General features: G+C 45.4%; 1 protein-coding gene across 1 annotated transcript in view; it reads right to left on the reverse strand.

Annotated features, from left to right (window-relative positions):
* Positions 1-24,291, reverse strand: part of Acoxl (acyl-CoA oxidase like) — a 187,415-nt gene that overhangs the window by 132,125 nt on the left and 30,999 nt on the right. The window contains exons 2-3 of the mRNA XM_055605271.1: positions 7,750-7,866; positions 175-328 (exon numbers count right to left, since the gene is read on the reverse strand). Coding sequence (XP_055461246.1) covers positions 175-328; positions 7,750-7,866 — 271 coding nt within the window. The remainder of the gene's footprint in view (positions 1-174; positions 329-7,749; positions 7,867-24,291) is intronic.

A 24,291-nucleotide genomic window follows, 5' to 3' on the forward strand; every position in this document is an offset into this window, starting at 1 on the left:
AACGGAGGTCACAGGCTAATATTAAGTAGCCAGAGTGTGGGGATAGTGACAGTTTCCTTAAGGTTCAAAGACTTGCCTTGCCCAACACATCCTGCTTCCCCGCGCACACTGTCCTATGCAAAGCCCTACAGATCCTGTGGCCATAGCTCAGGCCTGCTCAGCTTTTGGGCTCACCATGCCTCCGGTGCATTCACGACAGTCCTGTAGGCAGCTCACCGTCTCCCAGGTACTGTAGGCCTTCAGCCCAGCCATCAGCGACTGCAGCGAGCGCCTGTTGATGAGTTCCTTTCCCTGGAAGATGTCTTCATCCAGGATGTAGGCCGCATGCCTGTGAGACAACGCAGAGATACGTGATGGGTGCAATAGTGTGTCAAATCCATGTGGAGGAAGCATGCGTGAGCCCCAGCTATTACCCAAGGTCCCCTTCAAAACTCTCACCCTGTACTACCGCTAAGCCTGCAACCGCCAGGCTCCACTGCCTCATTCTCTCCCTGCAAAGGCTCTCCTTCACTTCCTGCCTCTCTGCAGTCAGTTCCTAAGCCCCAAAGCTAACAGTGGCCTCTGCCTCTGCACCATGCTTTTTTTCTGTCTATGCAAAGGGCTGTGTTCCACATTATATTCTTCAACCTTACTATACCAAACATTCTGCATACATTGTGGATTCGCCATTTTTGAAAGTCCTCCTCTACTGGAAATTGTGGAATGGATTGTATAGTAAGTCGAATAACAGTCCCCAAAGAAAGGCATATTCCTACCCCTGGAGCCTGTGTATATATCATCTCACATGGCAAAAGGGACCTGGGAGATGAGATCAAATTAGAGACCCGAGGTATATAGCTGGGCTAATGGGAACAGAAGTGTCTGTGTGAGAGGGAAGGGGTGAGAATCAACGTGACGCAATAGAAGGAAGCAAGTCAGCATTACTGGGTTTGAAGATGGAAGGAGAGGGCAAGAAGAGCCATGCGGCATCCCCAAGCAGCTTTCAAAAGGTCAAGGATGTGGGTTCCCCCCAGAGCTTTCCAAAGGGAGGCAGACTTGCTGATTCCCTGACTTCAACTCATTTAGCATGTCAATCTCCCAGAACTGTAAAATCACAACTCTGTGCTGTCTCATGCCCCCAAGTCTGTGGGTTACACGGTCTGACTTAAGTGTGGTCAACTAGGATCTCAAAGTATTCAATGGACTGTTCCAAAAATACACAGTTCATAATTTTTAAACTGTACACAGTTCTGGGCAGCATGCTAAAACCTTCCAGCACCTTATCGTGCCTTATCTGGAACACACATGAGCTCCCACATATCCACACCGCATCCACTGTGGCCACTCACTAGTGACCGGTGGGAGTCTTAGTTACCAGCTGACGGCTGTCCTGTCAAGGTGCTTGCTTCCAGGTAACCTTTGCATGGAAACCTGACCCAGGATGCCTTGACTGTATCATTCACCTCACCAGCTCTCCTCACAGGCAGTGCATCAAATCATCCTGAGATGTGGATGCAGTACAGTCAGACATTTTGAAGGAGAGATTGACCACATCCAGAGAACATCTTTTCGATACATAGTCATAATTATACTATTTTGTTACTAGTGATTGTGGCTAATTTCTTTTCTAACTTTATAAGTCATATACATTTATTATAGGTATGTATGTAAGAAATAGTATATGTAGGGTTTGAGATCATTCATGACTCTAGGCATCCACTGGGTATTGGAATGGATTCCCAGAGACAGGAACTGCTGGAGTTAGAGCAGTAGCCAGAGACTAACGCAGATTATGACTAATTCATTCTTTAAAATGTTTTCACCAGTTTCTTTTATTTTTCAGCCATCTGTAAGTATGACTACTACAGTGTCATGTTTGCTGGTCTGCCTCTCTGTGTCCTCTCACCTCCTCAATTCTTACTTTCTCAATGTATTTCAGAAGGCCATAGTTAAAGTGCACCAGGTTTTCTTTCTGTACCTTCTTTGAAAACCCTTACTGTGGTCTCATCTTCAGTTTCTTTTAAAACAAGTTGTTACATAACTAGTGCTCAGTGTGAAGGCTGCTCCCCACTTCATGGGGAGGTCAAAGAGCCAGCCACTGAGTTCATGTCAGCAACAGCCCCTGTTACCCTTACTGGGAACCCACTTGGAGACTGAGCTGCCATGGGCTACATCTGTGCAGGGGTTCTAGGTTACCTCCATGAATGGTCCTTGGCTGGACTATCAGTCTCAGAAAAGACCCCTGGGCCCAGATATTTTGGTTCTGTCCCCTCCAAGTCTTTCTCTCTCCCCCTTCTTTTATAAGATTTCCTGCACTCAGCCCAAAGCCTGACTATGAGTCCCAGCATCTGCTTTAATATCCTGCTGGGTAGAGTCTTTCAGAGGCCCTCTGTGGTAGACTCCTCCCTGTCTTGTTCCTTGTTTCACCTCTTCTGATGTCTTTCCTGTTTGCCTTTCTGAGTGAGGATTGATCATCTTACCCAGGGTCGTCCTCCTTGCTTAACTTCTTTCTTTAGGTGTACAGATTTTAGTATGATTATCCTATATTATATGTCTAATATCCACTTATAAGTGAGTATATATCATGTGTGTCTTTCTGCTTCTGGGACACCTCACTCATAACTTTTAAAGGGTGGAAATATTTATTTGCTCTGAAGAGAAATCAGAGACCCACTCTTAACTTTTAAACTGTGTTCTACTTTGCCTTCTGTTGCTGGGATAAACGCCATGGCCAAAAGTAAACTGGGGATGAAAGGGTTTCTTTGGCTCCGTCACTGAGTAAGTCAGAGCAGGAACCCAAAGCAGCACCCGGAGCAGAAAAGCCATGGCAGAAGCTGTGCACTGGCTCTCTCTGGCTCTGGCTCAGCCAGTTTCATGATATAATGTAGGCAGGGTGCTGTCGCCCTGCCCGGAGGGTGACGCCACCCAACAGTGGGCTGGGCCCTTCCTCATTAGTGAGCATAGTGCCGCACAGGACAGTCTGATATGGGCAATTAACTCCACACACTACATTATTTTTAGTGTTTGTTTTTTGGGCTTAAAAAATGTATTTTGGCCATCATACTTCCTACGTCACTGTGCAGGTGGTGCAGGAATGTTTTCCCATACAGTGCACCTCTGCTTTGTTTTTCCATCCATTGTTATATATGAAGAGAGAGAGACAGAAATAACTTCTACAGAGAGGTATATTTTCCATACATGTTATGAGCTACATTACTGTTTTCATCTTACAGCTTTTTCTTATCAACATTATTGAGGAATAATTTAGCCTTCATTCCAAGTACACATAGTATGGGTGTGTACCTGCAACCCTAGTGTTGGGGGCAGAGGCAAGCAGATCCCTAGCGCTTATTGGCCAGACTGCCTAGCCCAAACAGCAAGCTTTCTGTTCAATGGGAGACTGTTTCAAATAAACCAAGTGGACAGAGGTAGAAGAAGTCTACCTCATGTGCTTCTCTGGCCTCTGTATTTGAACAGATGGACACACACACACACACAAACAACAAACCTCTGCTCTGTTGAATTACCTTGAGATGCTGACTGAGTCAGTACATGAGAAATGTTAAGACAGGAATTGGTACACTGTAACCACTTGAATATGCATTGGCGGTTATCTGAAAGTTATCCTCATAGGTGCTGAGTGGAAAGATTTCTCTAGAGAATGACTGGATCCAGTCGAACACAGACACGACGTGAGTGTTTCTGCGCCCCTGCCCCCACCCCTGGTTTGGAACCCAGCCCGGACTGCTTGAGATGCCCACTGGGCCAGGAGTAAACAAGAGGCAGACCCAAACAATCCTTTGAGCTGGCGCACTACAAATAGAGTTTTTAGATAAAAAGTTGTTAGTTACCTTCTAAGACAGGATTTCTTTCTATATAAAAATCTCACTAGATGATTCCAAAGGGAGGTATTAGTCACCAGCTTCCCTGGCCAGGAACTTCTGAACTTCACAACGTGAAATCTCTGCTTCCCAGACTATCAGGATAGTTTAAAAGCAAAACTCTAACCAACACCTTGGCCAAGTGTGATGTCACTGAACAAGGTAACCTCATCCTCTTAGCTGAACTAACCAACGCAGAGCCAGGCGCTATGAGAAATGAAGATGCCAAATTAAAGACCCGGAAATTCTATGCTAAGAGAACTCAAATCCTTGACCAGAAGGGTGGTGCAGTGATGAAGTGGACTAGACCACTCATTCCAGGAAGCAGCTTGGAAGAGCCTCGCCTAAGAGGGTGACTGTTTTAGTGAAGCAAGAGTGTACAGGGACTGGGTATAGGAGGGGCCAAATGGGAAGAGTGTGAGCTCAGTGACTAAGCTTGGAGTCCAGTGGGGCCAACAGAAGAGAGACATGGACAGATGGACAGGGCCTGTGTCAGAGAGAAGGCTCTCCAACGCCACACAAAGGAGCTTTAGCTTCACCAGGACAGAAGATTCTTGAGGGTCCCAGGGAGAACTCAGACTTTGCTTCAGACAAGAGGCTGGTTTGAAGAGGTCCAGATTGGAGGTGGATGGTAAGAGAGCAGAGCTACGGAGGGTCAGGTGAGATGACAAGGGAAGAAATCAAACTGTCAGGAAGTTGTAATTGGCAGGATAGCAAAATGGAAGGTTTGAGGACTATGTACCACATTTTCTCTATTTTTCCAGTTGCTATGTAAGAAGGTTGACTCCATAATTTTGAATAATGCTGAAATAAGATACGAATTTTCAGATAATGAAGAAGAAAGTTTAAGGAATCTTGAGGGTGATGATCACAAAAACCAACATTTACTGAGCATCCAGTACTTTATTCTAAGTATATTCAAATCTTCACCCATTGGATTATTACAAAAAGCTCCTAACTCAGGTTTTATTATTACTATTTTATATATGGAGAAACCAAGACAGATTTCCAAGTCACACAAGTAGTAGATGGTGGGATCAAGTTCCATAACCCAAGAAAATCCCATCCCGCTTCATTTCTGCTGCCTGCCTTTCCACTGTGAAGTCTGACTACTTGTTTTTTTTTTTGTCACAGGACTCTGGAGGAGAGGCGAAACCAGCTGACCCTGGCTGCAGAGCTGTTTTTCCTGCTTACTAACTTCAGGAGTTTATACCTAAAGATCTGTACACACACATACACACACACACACACACACACACACACACACACACACACACACACAAATATACATGCACCCCATTTGAGCAGAACGCAAAACCCTGAGAATCTCACCAGTTAAGCCCCAGACTCTGAAACCTGAAGCCAACTGACAAGCAGCCTGCATCCACGGAAGCTGGAGATAAATCCCATGGCCAGGTTTGATAACCTTTGTGGAAAAGGAGAAAAAGGAAAAGAAGGAGGAGGAGGAGGAGGAGGAGGAGGAGGAGGAGGAGGAGGAGGAGGAGGAGGAGGAGGAGGAGGAGAAGGAGAAGCCAGCATAAGTGTTGGCCATGCTGCAAAGAATTGCAATGAGTTATTTCCTCAGAAGCTGAAGGGAGAAAAGCGCCTGAGGCTGGCCTCTGACCTCCTCATGTGCACGGCATACATGTGTCCACAGTCGCACAACAATTAGGCAATAGTCAAGAACTGCAATTGCAGCAATCCAGTTGCAGCAATTGGATTGGTAATGAGTTCAACAGCACAGCGCAACACACCGTAGCGGCTCTGTGGTTTGGTATTAATTTGTCTCAATCCCCTGTCATTTCTCACCTCGAACCCCACGGCCCTGGAACTACCAAGCCACAGGAATAAAAATCAGAACGTGGGTTGTCTCAGCGATGGCGGTGAAGTGGACCGTAGGGTGATGGAAATGGTTTCTACTTAGATGTGTTTGCTACACAGAGGTTCACGCTCTCCCAGTTCACTGAACTATACGCTAAAGTTGTGCATTTTAGTCTTCCTAAATTTCGAAAGAGAGCTGAAGAAGTAGCTTAGTGGTACAGCCACTGGCCCGGGAGTGCAGCAACCCACGGTTAATCCTGTGTGCTGGTGAGTTTTTGTCATCTTGCCCCCCAAACAGAGTCAGCTGGGGAGAGTGAATGCCTTCACTGAATTGGCCTGTAAGCAAGTCTGTGGGCCATTCTCTTGATTGACAGTTGATGTGCGGAGGGCCCCACACCCACTGTGGGTGGTGCCAGCCCTGGGCAGGTGGTCCCCAGTTGTGTAAGAAAGCAAGCTGAACAAGCCAGGGGGAGCAAGTCAGCAAGCAGTTTCTGCTGCGACTTCCCTCGGCGATGGAGTTAGTGTAGAGAGGTGTGAGCCACATGAAGCTTTTCCACCCCAGTTTGCTTCAGTGTCAGCTTTTAGTCAGAGCGACAGAGTGGCACACCAGGACACCCCAGGACTGCAAGAAAAGTTCAGAAAGGTTTTCTAAGCAACGGGTGTTGGATGTGAGTGATTTATGTTTTTCTCAGATGGCTTGGACTAAATCAGTGGGTTTTTTTTTTTCTTTTTTCCTGCCACAGAATTCGTTCTTGGCACTCCCTGGAATCCTAGGCTTCCACTCCCAGCTTCATGTTTTGAGAAGACCCCAGCCAGGCCCAAGGATTCTGCTACCACACAGCTCAGCAGCACAACTGACATGGCAGGGTCTCTCCGAATGCCGCCTTCTTATAAATCCCCTCACTCATCACTGTGTAAAATTTCCAGCAAACGTGGGCTGTAGGTTATCCAGAAGGCTGACTGCATCAACCCCACTGAGAAGCAGAATTTTCACGTTAGAGGAGAGAAGAACACAGGAGAAAGGTCTAAAATTTGATGGTCTTGTCCCAGTCCACCTCTTCCTGGCCCCTCTGATCTTAGGCAAACCTCAACGTTTCTTGTCTTTAGGATGTGGCGGTGATAATTTCACAAAACACACAGCCCAAACCCTGCCCTAGTGTCGGGAGACAGAGAGTCTGAAGGCATCTATTAAAAGCCTGTGGTGAGGCCTGGAGAGATGGCTCAGCAGTTCAGACTACGCATTGCTCTTTCCAGGTTTGTTTCCAGTGCCCAAATAACGGTTCAGAACATCTGAAAGCCCAGTTCCCGTGTATCAGGTGCCCTCTTCTGTCCTCCTCAGGTGCCAGGTGCCAGGTGCCAGGTGCCAGGCACGTGGTGCACATACGCAGGCAGAACACTCATATACGTACAATAAATAAATCTAAAGCAAAATTTTTTTAAAAAGTTGTGAAGATGAGCACACACATGTATTCCCAGTACCACTGGCATGATTTTATGCAGCACCCTGCCTCTTCCCCCAAGTGTGTACACACTCGGTACACACCCACCTAGACCTAGTTTTGAAAGCTTTATTGCCCACTTAAAAGTCTGCTAGAAGTTGAAGGTATTTTAACCGTTCAAATCTGTCGCTTTTTCTGTTTCGTTTTAATTCCTTTTTGTTTGATTTATTTTATGTGTCTGAAGTGTTTCGCCTGCATCCGTGTCCGTGCACCATAGGAGCGCCTGTGGCCACAGAGGCCAGAAGACAGCATTAGATCCCCTGAAACTGGAGGTGTGTATGGTTATGAGACACCACGTGAGTGCTGGGACTCAAACCCAGGTCCTCTGGAGCATCAGACATGCTCCAAACTGCTGAGCCACATCGACAGCTCCTGTCTGTTAGCTTCAGTATCTGAAGGCAAGAACTAAATGAAGTCTTCTTGATTGTTGGCCAATTCCAGTGTTCTGGACACTTGGGAGGGTTGAACCTGAGCATCAGATCCCCCCTCCACCCTGTCCCTTTCCTATTCAGTTACAAAATGAGCCTTGTGTGCTTCCTGGGTGAGAAGCTTACCCAGGGCCGTCTCACCTGCTGGTGAAGGTCAGGGCCAGGGCCGTGGCCAGGTGAGACATCAGCCTGAGGCTCTGCATCTGATGCTCAATGATCTTCACCTCTTCTCTATCCTTGGGCCCAAACTGCCTTCGGCTAGAAAGAATCAACAAATACAACTTTTACCAAAATGCAGGAGGTGGCTTCATTTTCACAACTGCGAGTGGCAGCCAGCCACTGGGGTTTCCAGCGCTGCAGGATACAGAAGCAAGTCTCTCAAAATGTGGTTAAAACGGTAAGACAATCCAGCCTTCCGGAGAAAACCCATCCGAAAGCTTTTTAGCTCTCCTGGAAAATAACCTTCCCACCACGGGATGCGTGGAAGGCACCGTATCTATCTAACACAAGGAGTAATTTGTACTCTTTAACATTTGCATGACATCCTAGAGCTGCAAGTGCCCCATGGTCATTAATTAGTCAGCTTTACTGGGCCTGTGACATCATTAATAGGACAGGAGCGGGAGCCTAGAACATATTTCAAAAAGACATTCTCAACTAGGAGGGGGCCGGTGGCCCCTGCTCCTGTTGGATTCACGGGTGGATCGTTACTCTGAGCCCTCCCAAGCCCCCTGCAGTTCTGCACAGGACAGCGTTCTCTACATCCTGAAGGCCCTGAGCCTTGTAACAGCGGCTGCAGGGCACTTGGAGGCAGATTCATCTCATACCTTTCCTCAAAGCAGTGTAGAAGGTGGGCAGGACTGTCTCTGCAGCAATGCCCATGGAAACGCTGCCGATTTTGCCACAGATTGCAAGTAACCCAGAGCTGAAACAGAGCTCCTCCCCTTGTCCTGTGCAGGCCAAAACTCTGACTCTGCGATTGGTGACATTCTGTCTTCAAACAGCCACGAGCTTAGTTTTGATTATTTTAAAAAACATTTTACATAAACACCATCGCATTGTGCACACACGTGTTACACACACACACACACACACACACACACACACACACACACAGTGTTCATTAGCAAACACACAAAGCAAACCCGTGTTGTAGACACTATTTTTCTAAGGATACCAAATGCACTCAAGAGCAAAGTTTTCATGTTTGGCACAGACTTTCTTCAACGTAAGTTTGTATTTCAGTATATTTTCATTCATAGTGAAAAGAAAGGTACCCTGATCATTTCAGTGCCTAAGGCGTCTAGAAGTCACAACCTGTCCTTGTCACACAGGTGGGAGGGGGAGGAGGCAAACAAAGCCAGGCACATGCATGGGCAGATGCTACAGGCAGAGTGAGCAGACTTCCCAGGGCAGTTTGACCCCTCCAGATGGCCATCCCAGGAACACTAGTATCCCCTTCCCTTGGTCCACGCCCTTTCTCCCAAACCGTACCCAGCCAACCACAGCAGGGCATGGTTTCAAATGAGAGGTTGAGCGGTGTGCAGGGCAACCTCTCAGTTTCCTTTGGATGATGATGAAGCCGAAAACAGAAAGAAAACAAAAATCACATTTTCAACAACAGTGTCATCATAATGTTAGGTTATTGCTATGGACTGAATTGTGCCCCCCACAAGATTCGTATGCTGAAGCCCTAATTCCCGAGCAACTATTTGGAGATAGGGCTTTTAGGAAGTAATTAAGGTTAAATGATGTCATATGGGCGGGGTGCTAATCAGATTTACCCAGCAAACCCTCCTTTATCTCCATGTGTTGGAGGAAGGTCAGGTGAGGACACTCAAAAAGGCAGATTGGGAAGATAAACCACGCAGACAACAAGTCTCCTGGTTCTTGGACTTCGGCAATCCAAACTCCAGAACCATGACACATAGTTTAAGTCATCCAGCCTGGGGTGCTTTGTCACAGCAGCATAAATGGCCTCGTGCAGTTACTCAAAACGTTCTATTTGTCCCCACTCTCTTGAGTTTTAATTTTAGGTTTTATAATTATACTGTAGCTTCATTTATTATCATTAAAACTACAATTTTACCAACACTAGACTTGGTCTTATACAGCCCACTCCTCCAGGAGATAGCTGTATCTGACCTGACATCTACCATGTTCCATGTTAAGTCCCAGACATGGAGCTCACAGCCTAGATCACAGAGAAAATCCAGGCAGGGTGGCTCAGCCTTCCATCCCTGTCAATCACCAGTATTTCATCACAGATTTCCAAAATATACAGATTTTATTCACACAGAGCTGGCAAAGGAGATGATCAATGACACTACCTTTTAGATCTTGATTTGCTGAAAGCTCACGATAACTTCACATTTTCAAGGAGCGTCCAATCAAATTTTCTGTTTCTCTATGCAAGTCTTTGTTTTGGCACAGCACACAGCAGATGTGCAATGTTGAATGAATGGCTTTTTAAATGAAGACATGCAGGCAGCCAGGGCAGAGTGGTCTGACCAAGACCTCAGGGAAGGTTTCTGGATGCTAGGTCAGTGTGGTGGTTAATAGTGACTGTCCTAGGAATCAAGCCTCCCGGCATGTCTGTGAAGGCACATCCAGAGTATCTTGGCCTCCGGGCAAGCCTGTGAGAGTATCTAGATTAGGTTTACTGAAGGGAGGAGGCCCACCCTAAGTCTTGGGTCCTGGAATGCGTAAAGAGGAGGCAGCTAGCAGAAGTATGTATTGCTTTCTGCTTCCAGTAGTACAAAAACGTGAGCCACTTCCTCAGGCTGCCTTGCCCTCCCATCATGATGGACTATATTCCCTCAAACTGTGAGCTAAAATGAACCCTTCCTTCCTTAAGCTCCTCTTTGTTCAGGTTGCTTTTTTTTTTTAAATCATAGCAACACAGACAAAACTAATACCATCCATCTCCCGATGTAGGCATGGTTTGTGATGGTCCCATTTTCCTTTGAGAGACCACCAACTGTCCACATGGCAGGCTGTAGAGTGTGCCTAATCATGTGACAGGAAGGTCAGACAATCCTCTGCAGGATTGTTAGGTGACTTCATAACCCTGAGAAATTTCAGAAGAATATACGCACTCCCAACCTTCCTTATAAGATAGAATGCTCTGGCAGCTGTGGGCTAAGTTGAGGCTTAGGTCCACCAAACTGCTTGCTCAAGGCACAGTTATCTCTGTACTCTAAACCCTCAGAGCTCCACCCACTCACTGAATTTAGCAGATGACTCAAGAGGCACTGGCTTTCTAGCCCCATTGTCTTATTCAAAGTTCTATTGCTGAGAAGAGATGTCACGACCATGACAACTCTAATAAAAGAAAGCATTTAACTGGAGCCTGCTCACATTCAGAAGTTTAGTCCATTATCATCATGTTGGGAAGCATGTCCACACTCAGGCTCAGCTGCACATTCTATGGTGGTTGAATTGGTATGGCTCCATAGACTCATGTGTTTGAATGCTTGGCCCAGAGGGAGTGGCACTATTATGGGCTGTGGCCTTGTTGGAAGAAGTATGTCACTGTGGGGCAGGCTTTGAGGTTTCCTACAGTCAAGCTATTCCCAGTGTGGAACACAATCTCTTCCTGTTGCCTCTAGATCAGTATGTAGAACTCTCAGCAATTTCTTATGCACCATGTCCGCCTGCATGCTGCCATGCTTCCTGCCATGATGATAATGGACTAAACCTCTGAAACTGTAAGACAGCCCAAATGAAGTGTTTTCCTTTATAAGAGTTGCTGTGGTTATGGGGTCCCTTTACAGCAATAGAAACCCCAACTAAGACAGAAGTTAGTACTAGGGACTGGGGTATTGCTGTGATAGGCCAGACCATGCTTTTGTTTGGAGGAATGTGAATTTTAGGACTGTGGGTTAGGAAAGGAGTAGAATGCTTTAAGCACTGATTAATGGGCCATATTAGTAGAAGGGTGATGGCAGTGGTTCTGAGGAAGATTTGAACTGTGGGGACCTGGCCCAAAAGCTTTCAGAGGAAAAGAATTTTAGTATGTTGCCCAGAGATCCTTCTTGTGGTGTTTTGGTGAAGAATGTGGCTGCTTTTTGCCCTTGTCTGGAGTCTGTGTGAGGCTGAGGTGAAGAGATTTAGATTAGTTGCATTGGCAAAGGAAATCTCAAAAGAGCCTAGTACAGACTCTGTCCTATGGTTACTAATGTTTACTCTTATGAAAAGCATTTCTGTGAAAAGGAGCAAGCTAAGCAATTAAAAAAAAAAAAAGTATGGTTCAAGGAGAAAAGGGGCACCAGGGAGCGAAGTGGAGCTAAATCCTGAGTTCAAGGTGATAAACAGATTAAAGATATTAAATGGAATAAAAGGGAGTGCTGACCTCAGGGCAAGATTCTTCCCAGCTCAGCTTCTTATGAAAAAGAATTAAAGAACAGTTTAGGTCCAGGCGTGGTGGTACATGTCTTTAATCCCAGAACTCAGGAGACAGAGATAAGCAGATATCGGAGCTTAAGGTCAGCCAACCTTAGGCAGTGAAGGAAACTTTTGAAAACAGAAAGCTGGTGAAGATGAACAAGGGGGCCATGTTCCAGCCCCAGCAAGCAGCAGAACTTGGCAGCTTCAGCCACATGGTTCTGGCTGTAGAGTCAAGGACAGAAGAAAAAGTTCTGGAAAAAAAAAGTTGCCAAGGCAGGGTGTGGCAGGGGTGTCTCTTCATGGAAGTCCAGGGATGCCATTTTGTGAAGTAATGAAGGTGAAGCCTGGATTGACCCCAAGAGGTCAGAGATGCCAGAATCACGGGATCCCTGCCAAGGAGAGCTGCTAACAGGGAGTGGAACCAGCCCAAGAGGAAGAAGTGTGTTGCAGTCAACAAAGCTGAAAGGACTTGGAGATCTGATCAGGGTTTGGAGTTTGTCCAGTTGGTTTTCAGTCTACTTTGATCCAGTGTTTCCTCACTATGCTCCCTTCCCTGCAGTTTGGAATGGTAACGTATATCCTGTGCCATTAAATTTTGGAAGTATGTGGCTTGGTAAAGTATGTGATTTTGCTTTTATAGGGAATTAAGAGATTTCATGAATCTAAGAGACTCTGAACTTTAAACTTTTAAACATTGAGACTGTGATAGACTATGCAGACTTTTGAAGTTGGAAAAAATGCATTTTGCATAATGTTATGCCAAGAAGCCTATAGAGGCCAGAGAGTGGAATGTGGTAGCTTGAATACAATTGACCCCCATAGGTCCATAGGGTGTGGCACTATTAGGAGGCGTGTCCTTGTTGGAGGAAGTGTGTCACCGTGGGGGCGGACTTTGAGGTCTCCTCTGCTCAAGCTACACCCAGTGTGGCACACAGTCTCCCTCTGTGCCTTTGAAAGACCCCTGCCTCACCCTAAGTTAAACATAGCTAATGCCATTTTGTGAGACACCACTGTTTTGTAAAACTCTGAAGGCCAGATGAGAAACTGAAAAATTACTGAGAAATCCTAGCTGTGTCACCCACTTGGGATATCTGTGGTCAGGCTGCCCCAGTCATACTAAAAACAGTTTGTATTAATCACCCTCATGGATATCTGTGAGACTGTTCTAGTTAAGATAAGGGTCCTAAGGAAAACAATAGGTGGTGGGCCACGTCAAGGAGTCATCATGACCATTGTGACCACCCAGTTCCTGGAATCTTGGTGTCCCTGCCAAACTTTGACGCAAACCGTGGTCTCGTGTAAACGTACCAATCAGCCCCCTGTAACCATGCCTCTCGCTTCTGTACCAGTGCTTCTGCTCTAAAACCCTATAAAAACCCCAGCTTCCCATCTAGGGGGCGCGGAAGTCTCCCGAATGACTTTTCGCCCCGGGTACCCGTGTATCAAAATAAAAGCCTCTTGCTGTTTGCATCCGAACGCCTGGGCTCGTTGATCCTTGGGCAGGGGTCTCTCAGACGAAAGATACCCTCCGGGGATCTTTCACCTTCAGATCAAAATATAGACCTCTCAGCTCCTTCTTCAGCACTATGCCTCCCTGTATGCTGCCATGTTTCCCACCATGATAATAATGGACTGGACTTCTGAAACTGTAGAGCAGCCCCAGTTAAATGTTTTCCTTTTTAGGAGTTGCCATGATCATGGTGTCTCTTCAAAGCAATAAAACACAAACTAAGACAAATAGGTCTGGCCCCCATAGACGCATGTACTTGAATGCTTGGCCCATAGGGAGTGGCACTGTTAGGAGCTGTGGCCTTGCTTGGAAGAAGTGTGTCACTGTGCGGTTGGGCTTTCAGGTTTCTTATGCTCAAGCTCTGCAAAGAATGGAACGCAGTCTCCTCCTGCTGCCCGCAGATCAGGATGTAAGACTCTCAGCACCGTGTCTGCGTGTATGCTGCCACGTCTCTCACCATGATAATAATGGACTAACCCTTTGAGACTGTAAGCTAGCCCCGATTAAATGTTTTCTTTTGTAAGAATTGCCATGGTCATGCTATCTCTTTACAGCACTGGAAACCCTAAGACACATTCCCTCCACAACTAAGACTTCTGATTTTTCTCCTTCTCTCTAATGTGTCCTTTGAAAACCCCAAACAGAACCAAACCAGCCAAAGCAAAGTTGCTCCTCCTTAGACTGCCTTATGCTTTCCTTCTGTGTTTCCCCCCAATGCCAGTGTCTCTCCCGTTCAGCCTGGCACCGCATGTGTCTGCACTAACTGACTGCTGCTTCTGCTTCTCCACCAAAGCCTTGCTGATCCTGGAGCGTTTGCCCCAGGTCCCAGGGTGAGCTCATTCCTAAAGATAGCAAATGACGTCCACATGACTGCATCTTCCAAATGGAAGCTAACAAATCCAGAGGCCCCACTAGCTCCTTCACAAGGCGATCACAATGTAGGCCACTGCTACCCTGCACGAGTCATCCCAGGTGACACCCAGGCCCAATGGCAGACCAAGGAAAGCTCCCTAGATATCAGAGCCCTCCAAAAATATCCAACTAGTCAAACCTAATCTTCTTAGCCTTCGTGGTCCATCTTTTCCTTTGGCACCCTCCATCTCCCCGCTGACACTAGTGTTTTTTCCTGGAATGTTTACTTATTAGTAGTTGTTATGAACAAAGAAATAATTTTGAAAATGAAGCGCTGGTAGGAGTAGTAGACAATTAGAATAGAATTTAATGAGAAGAATGAGAGAGCAGGTGAGAGGAACCAACCTTCTATGATGCCAACACCTCTACCCTGGCTTTCTTCTGTGAGACCAGAAAAAAAGAATCAGTGGATGACCAGAAAACAGGTCACCCATTCCTTCCCTCTGGCCTCCAATGCTGACAGGCCCCAAAGCACTGAAAGGGAGTTCCATTGTCTTCTCACCTGATTTTCTATCTGGCTGTAGAGGTGGGAAATGTGACGCTGTAGATTAATGACTCTTCTGCTCAGAGATGCCACCAGAGGTCAGCCCTAGGACTGCCACTATTAGCCCCAGGCTAGGGCAGAAAAGGGGGATGAGGAGTCTCTAGACCATAGAAGGCAGGACCCGCATAGCAACCTTTCCTGGCTGTTCTGCAGTTACCATCTTGTTTATGCTCTTGGGACGCAATTGGGCACACTGAAGTCTCCTTCCGTGGTTGCCAGCATCCTGGAATGCTGCCCTGGACACAGCTCACAGGGCTGTAATCCCTGCAGCTGGCCAGCAATTACTGCCTGCCAGACAGTTTTATTGTTCCAGAATATGATCTATATGGACACGATACTCTTCCTGTGTTTTCCTCCACTGGGTTACTATTTTTTGTTAAAAATACATGTAAAGGGTATACTTTTCTCTATAAACACCATTTTTATTTTAGCACTCCCTCTGAAGAAAAAGAACCCAAATCACTTAGCTTTCTCGTGATCTTTAAAAAAAAACAAAGAGCAGTGCGTGTGTACATGATGATATCCACGTGAAAATCAATCCAGGGCTCGGATATGCTGCAAATGATGCCACTTAAAATTATAGATCTGAAAAGCTATTTCTGGACTCCAGTGACAACAACTGAGGGACAGAGGAAACATTTATTTTTGGTTGTTGTATTTCATCCCCACTCAATTTTGAACCCGGCTGCTTTAGAGCAGCATTCGTGGAAAGTGACACAGCCATTAATCACCAAGGCAGCTACTGCGGGCTCAGCCTCTGGGGGGACCGCACTGCCTGCCTTCCCTGCTCTCCCTCTGGTCTCTTTTCCCAAAGGAGGCCAGTGACCTACTAAAAAGATAATTGCTTCCCATGTTTCCTGCTCCGAAGCATCATTGCATCAGTCTGCTGTGAGCGGCATCCAGTCACCCTGGAAGGAGAAGAGCCTGTGTGGCTGAGCCTCTGTCCTTGACCCCAAGATGTCTTTGGGGATACAAGCTAAGGGTGCAAGCTAGTTCAGGCATCTCTGCAGTCAGATGGGAGAGAAAAACTTGCTTCCTTCCTGTCGAGGTGCTGACCTCTGCAGACGGAAGCTGGGCCCCAGACACATTCCCATAGGCACTGGGATTTATTAATAATTCAATTTCAGGTTACAGTCAAGGGAGCTGGTAAGTGCCCTCTGTGAGACAGCTACATCCCGTCCACATCACTACATCCCATATCACTTCACAGAGATACCCCAACCTCTCAAACCTTTCAGCCCAACCCTGTTTCTCCCATTTTTGTTTTTTTTTGGGGGGGTATACTCTTAAATATAGGACTTAGAGTACAAAATTTTACAAATCAGAGTGTGTATGTGTGTATACACTTATGTGTGGTGAATGCATATGTGAAACACACACACACATATATGATAGACAGACAGACAGACAGATAGATAGATGTGGGCATCCCTACCTGTGTGTATGCTCACGGAGGCCAGAGCTTGACATCAGGTGTCTGCCCTCTGTTTTCCACTATTGTTTCGAGACAGGGTCTCCCAGTCAGCCAGAGCTTGGTGCTGTGCTCCGGCTGAATAGGCAGCAAGCCCTGGGCTCTGCCTAATTCTATGCCCCCAGAACTGGAGTTACACGTGTATACACCTATATACCACCATGTCTGGCTTTTACGTTGCTTTTGGGAATCTGAACTCAGTTATTCATGCATATCAGATGCTTTACCCCTGATCCGTCTCCGCAGAAGCAAAGCAGAACATTGGTTTTTGTTGTTATCGTTGTTTTGGTTTGGGTTTTGTTTTCTCAAGACAGGGTTTCTCTGTGTAGCCTTGGCTATCCTGGACTCACCTTGGTCTCAAACTCACAAAGATCCACCTGACTCTGCCTCCCTGAGTGCGGGATTACAGGCATGCGGGTACTGTGCCCGGCTCACAGCAGGACATTTTAAGGTCACTGTGATAACACTGTGTTCATCTAAAATGCCCCATGAACCCATGTTTCAACATTTGCCCTCCAGCTAGTAGTATTATTTCAGAAGGGCCCCAGTGGCAGAGGCAGGACACCTGAAGACAACAGAAGGCCCCTGGTTCCAGCACTGTCTCCATTGTAAAGTGGGAGGAGCCTCTCCTAAAGGCTTTTACACCTTTCTTGCCGTGGTGGAAAATTTGGGGCATGTTAATACAGGCATCGACTGGACCCAGAAGACTGGGGTCCAGCTACAGAAAACCTGGCTTCTTATTATCAAATAACGTGTAGGCAGCAAACACTACAATTCCCAGCTTCCAGTCTTGCCACACTCAACCCCATCTGATTCCCTGTGGGGTCAAGCTTGCTATCAAAATGGGGACAGGCTTCCTGTAACATTCTTTTCATTTAAAACTGAGTGCTTAATGGTTTTCTCTGAGCAATACTACACCGAACATCAAATTCAACCTGTTAGCTCTACCATGGTTTAGCTGTCATTGTTCAAGTGGGCAATTTTCAATGGGTCTAAAGCAGATGGTCAAAGTGTGTGTTGGCAGGTTTACACATGCTGTATGCAGACACACATTGTTTTCACGGTGGCCTTGGACGAAGGAGAGAGCTCAATGGATAAAGTGTTTGCTTTGCAAGTGTGAGCACCTGAGTTCGGATTCCACCGAAGTAAAAGTTGACCAAACAGAACCTCCAGGGGTTGTTGGGAGACAGGCAGATCCAGGAGGCTAGCCAAAATGATAAGCCCCAGGTTCAGTGTGAGAGCTGGTTCAAATAATAGTAATAACAACAACAGCAATAATGTGAAGAAAGCTAGAGGGCGACGCCTGGTGATGACCTCTGTCTACATGTATGTGTGTGCGTGGTTGGTGCACACACACACACTTGGCTATAATTAAATATGGAAACTGCTCCCAAGAAAGCTTTCAAAATGCTTTCCTAACACTCTAGAAATAACATTTGTGCTTTCCAAGCTTCTTGACAGGGACAGGGGAGCATTTTGATCTCCCTTCTGGCTTCAGGGATGCCTATGAACCAGTTTGCACAATGACCTTGTACTCCAAGACACCTCAAGGTCAAAGGCTAATTCGCAGACTCACAGCTCATCTTCTGCCAATGTGAGGTAAAGGACAATGACAAGTTTTAAACAACGAGGGGAGATTCGGTGAGAATATACAGACAGAAATGCTGGCTTACTGTTTGATGTCAACGTTAGAAAGTCTACACGGCAAACAAGGAGAGCGGCCCGTGCCTACAAACACAAACATTGGAGCACGCACGGCACCACCGGTGTGCAGCTCTTTGGGGAAGAGCCATTGCCACATCCTCCTTATCCCTTTCTCACAGATCACGTCAGATCAAAAGCCTGGCGATGTAAAGGCTCTACACAACAAAGCTGTGGCCAGTATCTCCCAGGGCTCTGCTCACTGAGGCTCTGAAGATCATGTTCCTCATGGCTAGCCTTGTAGTGGGAGCATGGAAGGACGCAGCCTGCAGAGTGTGGAGTGACTGGAAATAAACCACTTCTTCCTAGGAGCCCATAGGTGACCCAGAGAACCCAGACGGCCTCCAGACCAGAGAGAAGGCACAGGAAGTGGACCCGAAGCGCTGCCTCCGTATAAATGGGTTTATGGTTCTCAACCCAGGGGTCATGACCCCTTTGTGGTCACATATCAGATATCCTGCATATCAGATATTCACATTACAATTCCTAACAGTAGCAAAATTACAGCTATGAAGTAGCAACAAAATAACCTCCTGGGTGGGGGTCACCATGACATGAGGAACTGTATTAAAGGGTCGTGGCACTAAGGAATGTTGAGAACCACTGGCTTAGGGTGACAGCCACAACCAAGGAAGATGTAGCGGCATGCCTGACCTAGCAGGTGTTTGAGGAACAGCAGGGGTCATTATCACACCTGCTACCGTGCAAACCAAAGTCTTCAAGATAATCTGTTAGTCTCCTCACCCCTGATTAAGAAATAGATTTAAAGTTTCCCCAAAAGTTACTTTCTTATTCTACCTCACCAGAGCTTCTAGCAGAAGGCTTTTAAGGCAAAGGAGAAAGTCTGTTTCCCAACATGAAATTAAAGATAATGAAACTGCTGAGAAAGAGGGCATGCTAGGGGTGTGTGTGTGTGTGTGTGTGTGTGTGTGTGTGTGTGTGTGTGTGTGTCCATATGGTGGAAAACTAATGTCAGCAGTCCACTTTATGCACTGAGGAATGCCGTTAGTTGTTTTTTCCCCCCTGAATTCCAGGTTGAAAAAAAGGTGGACAACACGGAGCCTGAGGGTGCTGTGGGCAAAGCCAGAGAAGCAGCAGATTCTTTCCAGAGCTAATCAGCCTTAGAGAGGAGCCCCGGCGATAGTCAGCTGGCTGCTACACAAGGGAAATTAATTTACCTCTTCAGAACTAGAGCCTTAGCAATATTTATGAGTGACAAGACTTGGTTAATGGTAGGCATTAGGGCTGGGCTTCCTGGAGATTCTTTTTAATGGCATCCTAATAAATGCAAAACAAATCTACAATGGTGCAAACTGTGGAGCTGTAAATTACAGCTGAAACTGCCTGGGGTTGGCTCAGGACTTCACTGTTAGGGTAGTCTAGATCCGAGATCACATCTACTGGGAGACACTTCCCCTCATCACACCTTCTCAGGGATACCGCAGCCCCTCCGCCACTCGAGAGAGGAATCTTCCCTCTGGGAGTCAGGCCGTCTTTCCTCTTTCTTCTCCATTTGAGGCAGCTGCAGATGCAGCAGTCGCCCTGGGCATCAGTAACCTGCACAGCCAGCCAGAGACTCTGGTCTCCCTGAGACAGGAGCCTGAGCATGGGACAAAGACACACGCTGAGCCCAGCACTCAGCACCCATCCGTGGGGCTGAACAGGGGGTGGTCGACAGCCTGGAGTCCTCTACAGCGCACACCCATGCCTTGATGCCTCAGACTGGCCTTAGACTGCTCTTGGCAATGTGAACGCCCTGAGGTAATTACAGGATAGCCGGTATCTCCTTCACTCTCATTCCACAGCCTTACAGGCAAAGGCATCCACAGGTTCTTAAAACTCCACAGCCTCTCAACCCATAAACATGAGTGAGCCCTCTATTGAGTTGGAACTTTGACTGGTACCATCATTTTCCAGAACATAGGTCTCACGAATGTTTTCTTAGGTGTGTATCTAGTACTTTCGTTTTAAGGGAGCTGTCTGATCATATGACACACAATGACATTTTGGTCAGTCACTATGTCTTGTTAGGACAGCAGTCCCCAAAGACGATGTTAAAACAGTGACGAAATCGCCCAGCCACACAGTTCTCAGAATGTGCACATCGTTAAGCAACGCATGACTAACTAATATTACAGTTCATCTCTTTTAGCCCTGGGATCTTCACATTCGATCCCCACAAGTGTGCAGAAGTACGGGAGGGTTTTGTGTGTGACTGTTGCGTCTGAGCATGCCGAGCCAGCATCTTAGGTCTTAGATGTCTCTGAAGATACTTCAGTATTTTCTTTACAGTTCTATCATAGGAATACAGGAATTCGTGTTGACTTGCTGTCCAATTCATATGCTCACTTCATGTTGTTTTCTTCACGACTGAACTGGCCACAGCTTCTACCTCCAGGTTAAACAGAACTAATGGGATCACGAATCCTTGCCACACCTGCTCGTAGAGAAATAAATGGTCTTTCACTAAGTACGATGTTGGCTGTGCGTTTATTTTTTGAGATGTTCTTTATCAAGCTAGTCTTACTTTTTTAAATTTACCTTTTTTTTTTTTTTTTGAGTGCTTGCCTGCAGGCACGTAAGTGTGCCTGGTGCCTGTAGAAGCTGGAAGAGGGCACTGGCTATCCTTGCGTTAGAGTGACAGATGGTTGTGAGCAACCAGCTGGGTGCTGAGGACAAACTGGATTTTCTGCAAAAGCAGCAAGTGCCCTTTTTCCTAGCTACCTCACGCCCCTCTGTCCTTATTTAAGTGAGAGGAGCTTGGCTGACACTTACTTTTTGTTTTGTGGGACTGAATCTTGGGCTTCACACTAAGCTAAGGAGACTTTTTAATCTTTAAGATGTGTTCAGGTTTAAATGTCTTTTTTTTTTTTCTCTGTACCTGATGACATGGTTTTATTATTTTTCTTCTTTATATGACTAATATGGTAGATGATATTGATTTTTGAATATTAAGCACCCTTGGGTCCCTGTAATGAAGCCCACTTAGTCACAGTGAGGTTTGTCATTCTGCCAAAGTCTATCACTTGCTTCCTCGGGAGACTGTGTCTGCGTTCCTGAGTGATGCTGCTATATGGTTTCTTTCTATTGTCTTGTCTCCATCTGTTTGGGGGAACCAAAGTACGATGGTTTCTGTATAAGAACTGAAACGTGTTCCTTCCATTTTTCTTCCTTGAGGAATTGTGTAGAGTTGTGTGAAATTGTTGTTGCTTCTTTAAACTCTTAGTAATGTGCTGAAATCATTTTGGCTGGAAATGGTTCATAAATTTTCTCTTCCTTCCTTTCTTTTCTTTTCTTTTTTTCCCTCTCTTTTGAAACAGGATCTTATGTAGCATAGGCCAGCTTCAGACTGACAATGTACCCAAAGCTGGCCTAAATTCCTGACCCTCTTGCCTCTGCCTCCCAAGCATGGGATCCCAGCATACACCATCACACTTGACCTGTTCAGGAGTCTTTAAATTCAGCCTCATTACTGGTTATTGGTTATTCCAAGTTTTACACACAGTGGATGAATTGTAGTATCTGAGGCTCTTGAAGAATTGGCCCATTTCACTGTGAATAGAAATTGCCCACAGACTGTTTTTTATATCAATGATATATGTTTTCTTTCTGTTCGGCAGTTTGCTAGAGATTTGTGGATTTTTATTATTCCAAAGAACCAGCTCTTTACTCTTTAGTATATTCTATAGATCTGTTTTCTCAGACCTAGTGATCTCTGCTCTTATCATTATTATCCTTCTTTTCAGTCTATGTTGTTCTTTTTCTAGGTTCTTGAGATAGGAACTTAGATCTTTCTGACATACATATTACATATATATATATACACACATATATATATATATATATATATATGCATATACATTTGGTGTCAGTAATTTCCTTCTTAGTACCCTGTACTTGTGCAATGTAATATTGCACATTATTGTATCATGGATAATACTGTCATATATTAAAATGTAACCTAAAGGAAGGTGGTAAAGATAAACCCTGGAAATGAAAAATACAGTTTTAAAAAACAGACATTATCCCTAGCCTAATTATTACAACAAATGTAAAAAGCATAATTCACTTAAAAAAATAGAGCTCAGCAGGGACCGAAACCCATCAAATTCAATGCTATCTGCTGTGATATTTTTATATTTAAAAATTTTTGCTTCTGAGTTCCTCCTTTATGATGGGCTATTAGGAAGTGTGTTGTTTAGTTTGCAAGTGAAAATTTCCATCTTCTCGATTCTTAGTTTGAATCGGCCTAGTCAGCCTGCTGAGCCCTGGGCTATCAGGCATCAACCGCCATGCCTGGTAGGGCTTCAACTTAAAAACGGTTGCAGTTTCTTCTGTAGCACGGGGTAGTGTCCGTTTTGGAAAGCCGAGGTGGGTGTCTGAAAAGAGTGTGCACTCTGTGCTTGCTGAGCAGAGGTCTTCGGGATGTGGTGGGCTCTTGCTGCTTGTTACCACTGCTGGCTCTTCTGTCCCTTCGGTGGCCTTCGGTGCTGTCGGCCTCTCTGTTAGAAATGGATGTTAACCCTTCCTAACTGAAACTGGCTTGGTCTCGTCTTCTTTTCAGCTCCTCTAGTTGTTCGCATCACAGTCCCTTCTTTTTCATACACATACACAGGATTGCTGTGTTTCCTTTATGGATTGGCACTTCCCGGAACTGGATGTCTCTCCTTATCCACGGTGAACATCTTTGTTCTGAAGTCAACTTTATGTGAAATTAATACAGCCACTCCTGCTCCCTTTGGATAATCTCTGTGTAAAACACAATGTGTCAAATACAAATAAAATGCCACATTTTAAGTGAACAGGTAGCATTGAGTTTGACGGGGTTTGGCCCTTGCTGAGCTCTACTTTTTAACTGAATTATGCTTTTTACATTTGTTGAAATAATTTGGCTGGGGCTAATGTCTGTTTTATAAAACATTTTTTTTTATTTCTAGGGTTTATCTTTATTGCCTTACCTCAGGTTACATTTTAATATATTGCTGTATTCATGAGCACATCACTACAGAGATGCTGTTTTAGGGTTTCATTGAGATTTTATGCATACAGAGTTTATTCATATTCATACAAAGCCAATCTGTGTCATCATTTTACAAACTCAAGTGCAGTATAGAAACTTTGCCTCTCTTCTAGTCCATTATCATCTCCTGTGTGTGTTGTCCTGAGGAACCTCCAGAAGTTCATTTAAAACTACACGTAACAGTGTCGTAACTTACCCGAGCTGTCACACACGATTCAGAGAACTCAAGAGATGGAGAGTTTATTTATCTATGTTTTCACTTACTTTGTTGTTTCTTCTTTTGTGATATTCCAGAATTTCTTTTGTTTTTCCTTTTTGTTTGAGGGAAGGTTTTTCTTTTTTCCCTTTCTTGTCTTTTTTTTTAATTATATTTTTATTTGTATTTATGTATATATGTGTATTTGGGTGTGCACAGGAGACCAACGCCCTCAGAGGCTAGAAGAAGGTGTTGGATCCCTGGAAGATGGAGTTATAAGCAGTTGTGAGCCTCCAAGTGCAGATGCTGGAACCAAATCCAGGTCCTCTTCAAGAGCTCTTGGCCACTGATCCATCTCCTAACTCTTTTTTTCTGCCTCCCTCCCTTTCTTCCTCCCTTCCTTCTTTTTTCTTTCTCTCCTTTTTAAATTGTGTCCTTTGTTTTTGGTGTTTTTGAGACAAGGTTTCACTGTCTAGCCTTGGGCTTGCGATGAATCCTCCTGCCTCAACTTCCCTGACTCCAGGGTTACAGATGTGCATAACCATGCCCGGCGGAAATGTGCTCAGCCATCATTTCAGTTTATGAGTGAAAAATTCGCTCAGTTTTACTTCATCTGAGAATGTACTGAAATGTCATCCTGCAGCATACAGAATTCTGGTTGAATGGTTCTCTAATGGTTAAGAAATGGCAAGCCACTTCCTGTGACCTTCGTGGGCTTCTGACGAGCAATCTGCTGTGATTGTCTCTCTCTGCTGCTTTCAAGAATTTTCTTTTGTTTTTAGTGTTCCAATTCTTTCCATAATGTTTGTGCATGTGAATTTCTCTGAGTCCACCCCTTATGAATTTGCTCAACTTTTTGAATCTGTAAGTAATGTCTTTTTATTGCCAAATTTGGGACTTTTTTTTTTTTATTCCAACTACATTTTCAGCCCTCCTCCCT

The sequence above is a fragment of the Psammomys obesus genome, unplaced genomic scaffold (genome assembly GCF_907164565.1).
Source record: "Psammomys obesus unplaced genomic scaffold, mPsaObe1.curated_primary_1811, whole genome shotgun sequence".
Classification (NCBI taxonomy): domain Eukaryota; kingdom Metazoa; phylum Chordata; class Mammalia; order Rodentia; family Muridae; genus Psammomys; species Psammomys obesus.